The following is a 5,270-nucleotide window of genomic DNA, read 5'->3' as shown; positions in this document are numbered from 1 at the left end:
GTGAAATCGATTCGTGTAATTTGATAATATTGAGGATTTAATTAAAGGATTTGCTAATTTGCGTGATTTTGTATGTGCTTTTTTGCAGATAGGTTATACGAGCAGAGGATTTTGAAGAACTGGATGCAGTTTTGAGCTTTAGCCTTTTACTGTTCTGGATTTGAAACCGGAATAGAATACGGTGAGTGAAAAGCTGAAACTCGGATGCATTTGAATAATCGATCCGGTTGATGAATTTATTTGGAATGATTCGGATGAATACGTGAAATCGATTCGTGTAATTTGATAATATTGAGGATTTAATTAAAGGATTTGCTAATTTGCGTGATTTTGTATGTGCTTTTTTGCAGATAGGTTATACGAGCAGAGGATTTTGAAGAACTGGATGCAGTTTTGAGCTTTAGCCTTTTACTGTTCTGGATTTGAAACCGGAATAGAATACGGTGAGTGAAAAGCTGAAACTCGGATGCATTTGAATAATCGACCCGGTTGATGAATTTATTTGGAATGATTCGGATGAATACGTGAAATCGATTCGTGTAATTTGATAATATTGAGGATTTAATTAAAGGATTTGCTAATTTGCGTGATTTTGTATGTGCTTTTTTGCAGATAGGTTATACGAGCAGAGGATTTTGAATAACTGGATGCAGTTTTGAGCTTCCTGTTCGTGTTCTTTAAGCTTTGTACTGTTCTGGATTTGAAATCGGAATTCGGTGAGTGAAATGTTTGATTTCAAATTGCAGGTTGATGTTGATTTAGTTGATAACCGAGCTCGTTTCGTGAATTGATCTCGGATGCATTTGAACATTCGATCCGGTTGATGAACTTTGAAACGATTCGGATTAATACTTGAAATCGATTTGCTAATTTGCGTTATTTCGTATGTGTTTTTCGCAGATAGATTATACGAACAGAGGATTTTGTGGAGTTTTGAGCTTCCTGTTCATGTTCTTCAGCTTTTTGCTGTTGTGGATTTGAAATCGGAAGGAGAATTGAACAAATTGCAAGTTTAAAGGTTCGTGTTTACGAATTGCGCATTGTTGTCGATTATGTTTTTCGACGAATTTGATATGAATCCGATTGATTAACAAAATCTGGAGATCGAATACTTTGCGTCTATAGACCATTTATTTAATTAAATCTTTTAGAAAGAGTTCTGCCTATACAATGAGACAATGTTGTTCTGCGATTGAAGAAATAAGTTAATAATAATTATCAATCACTCAATTTCATCTCATAAATCGTTAATCTCTCTGCACGATTGATCTATGACAGATCATGAATCTGATAAATGTTCAATCGTTTTTCCGATCTAATTTCGAATATCATAATTATTATTTTCTTATTTTTATGTGTTAACTACGGTTAAGAGAAAGTAATAAAGCGGTTACAACTAACCTAACCATGGTTAACTATTTGGTAACGTAGCAGGCGTATTATTAAAGGCAAAAGAAATGGAGAAAAATAATGTCTCCAGTACCAGATCTCCGGCGGTTAATAGCAGCAATACGACGACGTCTTCGTCGTCGGACTTCGTATTGCAGTGGGGAAACCGGAAGCGGTTGCGGTGTATGAAGGTGCAGCAGCAGCAGCAGCAGGCTAAGGATAAAGAATTGGCTGCCGGTACACCGCCGGTAGGGTTACGATCTATCACGGGACGGAGTGATCGGCGGGTAGTTAGGTCGCCACATCAGCAGAATAAGGAAGTGGTTAGTGGGAGTAACGCCGTTAGTAACGGTCACGGTCACGGGTATATTAATCTCAGGCAGCGATCTTCTTCGCCGGCTCATCGGGTTCTCAGGTAATTTTGTCATTTATGGAGTTTTGTTTATTATTTATTTAACTATTATATTATTAATTAATCTGCATAGTTTGCTTGACAATATATTTATATAATTATTTACTATTTAATAATTTAAGTTAATTTAAACATGAGAGCTATAATCAGGGTGTTAATTCATCACATGATATGTAGTATGCACACCCGATAAATTTTTTTTTTTCATGAGATGGTTGAAGGCTTAAAACTAATTTTAAAGGAGACGCTCGGGATTTTTATACAATTATAGCACTTGAAAGTTTTTACTAGGAGGGCGGCGGCCGCACTCCCAAAAAGGCTTAGGTCCGCCCTTCGAATGTAACTAATAATTACGCTTTCAGTGAGTTTACTTGTTAATAGGGGGTCGTGTTCAAGTTGATGTTTATCATGTCTGATTTATTACATATGTAAATATGTTTAATGCTTTTAAAAAATAAAGAAAATGATATAAAACATACGTGAGTTGGTTCAACTTTATACCAACTTATTTACAAAGCATTAATATTGTGTTATTCTTTTACCCGTTATGGGAGAAAAAATAGAGAAACCGTGTGCGCTTTTTATACGATGAATGTGTTTCAGCCATTCTTATATAAAAGATTTGAATCCAAGGCCTCCCTTAACAAATATAAATATAGAAGAAGACCAATCCATTGGTAGAGAAATTGTCTTATTGTTTAAAGTAGTCACATTTTATGTGTTAACTAAAGAAAAAGAATTGAAACTAAATTTTACTATTACAAAAAAAAAATAGATATGAATATAGAAAAGATGTAGACATGCCACGTAATCCTGTTAATTGTCAAAGTTGCCCTTGCCAAATCATTTGTGTAAAACAAAAACTACAAATATTTATTTATATTTATTTTTTATAATATTTAATTGATTTTCCTTTTAACATCCATGAGTTCTTGTGAATAGTTTGATTTGACTTCCAATTTTTGTGTGACATTATTATATTAATATTAATAAATTTCTAAACAAAAGAAACACACCCTTTTTCATTCTTTTTAACAGATTCCCGGAAGACACGATATTTGTTTGTCCATTGCTCCTTTTTATGCTCCATAAAACAAATAATATTATGAATTGTATTTTTAATTTTAATTAAATAAATATATTATAGGCATTCAAAGTTGGAACATGTTCTCTGTCTCTAACAGAGCATGATTTTTTAGCTCCGTAACACTTTGAAATATTTGTTTGTTGTATTATATTAAACATTAAAATAATTCGATAATAATTTATTTAAGGCCCTTTTTAGCAAGTGTGAGAAGAGGGACAACAACCAGGAGAAGTTATCCATCCAACCACGTGTGACACGACCCACCACCACTCCCAGTAATCATCCATTTCCCACCGTTGGATCCCACTCATCACCTTTAAGATCCCGCCACGTGTCAGCCTGCCCTATATGATCCGACGGCTGGATCTTGCCATGAAACCAACGCCACCTTTTTTCCAATCCTATTATTAATATTCTTTCTTCTTTCCCTGCGCATGTTATCATACGCTTCCCAGATCTCTCTAAAAAATAGAAAAAGAATTAATTAAAAACTTTATTATTATATAAAAAAACAAAAAAAACAACACACATTCATTCCATCTTCCCCATAACAACCCTCCGATTTCCACAATATTTCTTCTGATCCACATCTCCCACAGGGCTATTCCCGTAATTTCACCACCCGATTTACCCGGTAACATTATGTCGTTTTATAAAAGATGGGTGAATAATTCTAATAATTATTTATTTATTTTCGTTCATTAATTTTTTATAAATAAATAAATTTCAGGAATTCTGAGAATAATTCAACTGCAATGAAGGGGCAGAGAGGCGTGTGTTCACCGGAAAGAGGGGGTGCGCACGATAAGCGAGGGGCGCATCATAGCACCACCCACCACCATAATAATAACGGTGGTGGTGGGTCGGGGTCATCGGAGGCGGCGCACGATAGCAAGGCATCGCCGGTAAATGAATCGGTTCCGATGGTGTGGCCACCGAAGTTTGCTATCGGGTTGACGAATAAGGAGAAAGAAGAAGATTTTTTAGCGATTAAAGGGGCTAAGCTACCTCAAAGACCCAAGAAACGAGCCAAGTTCATCCAACGGACAATTAACGTACGCCTCTTTTATTGCATTTAATTTAATTGAATAATTTTGTATTGATGGGTGTTTGATTTATGTTAGTTGGTGAGCCCCGGTGGGTGGTTGTGTGATCTAACCTTGGAACGATACGAAGTTAGAGAGAAGAAGATCACAAAGAAGGTTTTTTCTTTTCTTTTTATTTTATTTAACATTTATTAATTATCAGAAGATTATTCAAGTTATTATTATAATAAATATTTAACTTTTAAAAACGTATCATATTTGGTTTAGTAATTTGATCTCTTTAAAAAAATCTATTTATTGATTCTAACAAAAGATATAAGTTATAAAATAATTATTATTTTATAAAGAATTCACAATCATTTCACTTTTTTTTTAACATATTTACACTTTACACCCTATTAACCATTAAAGACTCGCTATAAATACGTGAAATAGTTTTACAACAAACAAAAACCAACACGCCTTTACCTTTTTATATACTTATATTTGTGAAGATTTAATTGCGTATATGCTTTATCTTCTTCCTTAAAAAATAAACTAACAAAACAACCTGAAATCCTTCGTTAAATCATCTTCTAATAGAGAGTATAAGACAAGAGTTTGTTGATGTTTTTAAAAAGTACATAATTGAAGGATTTTGTGATTATAAGAATTTTTGGAGTTTTATATAGAATAAAAAAAACATGAATATGCATTGATTGTGTTCATAGCAAACGAGATACGCATTTAATTCTCTTTAAAAGTAGAATCTTTTCTTTAAAAGTGGGTTAAGTTATATTATTTAGACGATTTGTATGATACTCGAAAAGATGGATAGGCATAGTGTTTATTATTTGATTTCACGTAGTTGATTAGGTATAAATGTACTAGAAAAATTATAATTTTGTAAAATGATCTTTTTTGAATAATAAAAAGTATTAGTTTTGAATCATAAACGTGTGATATGATTGTTGAACAGAAACCGAGAGAATTAAAGGCTATGGGAGGCATGGAGTCTGAGTCGGAAGAATAAAGGCTTAAGTTTTGTTTTGCTACAATGGAAACAAATGTGTTCTAGTTGCTTATATCTAATATCATCTGGTATTATGTGTTATTATCTATATAAATTAATCATTAGACATCTCTTTGTTTCTTTGTTTCTTTCTTTTTTTTTTCTAGGTGGAGAAATATTGAGCTTTGTATTTAGTATTTTCATCAATTTCTCCTTTTCTTTTGAGGGTTAAAATCAAATGTAGAAAAGTTGAGGTTTCATTTTATATAAAATGCTTTGATTCAAATCTCATTTAGTTTATTTGTTTGTGTATTTATCTTAGAAGTTTAGTGTATCTATTTTGAA

At 32.8% G+C, this 5,270-nt stretch overlaps 1 protein-coding gene across 2 annotated transcripts; it reads left to right on the top strand.

The window, feature by feature from the left end:
• Positions 1 to 349: 349 nt before the first annotated feature.
• On the top strand, positions 350 to 5,001 carry LOC143613540 (uncharacterized). Of its 2 annotated transcripts, XM_077087219.1 has the most exons (7): positions 350 to 401; positions 664 to 712; positions 990 to 1,018; positions 1,435 to 1,804; positions 3,619 to 3,943; positions 4,013 to 4,090; positions 4,893 to 5,001. In XM_077087219.1, the coding sequence occupies exons 4-7, from the start codon at positions 1,458 to 1,460 to the stop codon at positions 4,944 to 4,946; spliced, it is 804 nt and encodes a 267-aa protein (XP_076943334.1). In that variant the 5' UTR covers positions 350 to 401; positions 664 to 712; positions 990 to 1,018; positions 1,435 to 1,457; the 3' UTR covers positions 4,947 to 5,001. The 2 variants fall into 2 exon arrangements, with proteins under 2 accessions (XP_076943334.1, XP_076943333.1); XM_077087218.1 differs by lacking the exons at positions 350 to 401; positions 664 to 712 and having other exon boundaries at positions 931 to 1,018.
• Positions 5,002 to 5,270: the final 269 nt, after the last annotated feature.

Source organism: Bidens hawaiensis, unplaced genomic scaffold (assembly GCF_021521415.1).
Source record: "Bidens hawaiensis isolate Kalapana, Puna unplaced genomic scaffold, B.hawaiensis_p1.1 tig00037700_1, whole genome shotgun sequence".
NCBI classification, from domain to species: Eukaryota; Viridiplantae; Streptophyta; class Magnoliopsida; order Asterales; family Asteraceae; genus Bidens; species Bidens hawaiensis.
Note: the sequence above shows the minus strand (reverse complement) of the source record. Positions and strands in the feature narration are given on the sequence as shown.

Coding starts and splice junctions, on each gene's coding strand:
- LOC143613540 (XM_077087219.1), top strand. CDS start 1,458: ATGGAGAAAAATAATGTCTCCAGTACCAGATCTCCGGCGGTTAATAGC. Junction 1,805..3,618: donor CCGGCTCATCGGGTTCTCAG/GTAATTTTGTCA, acceptor AATAAATTTCAG/GAATTCTGAGAATAATTCAA. Junction 4,091..4,892: donor AGAAGAAGATCACAAAGAAG/GTTTTTTCTTTT, acceptor ATTGTTGAACAG/AAACCGAGAGAATTAAAGGC.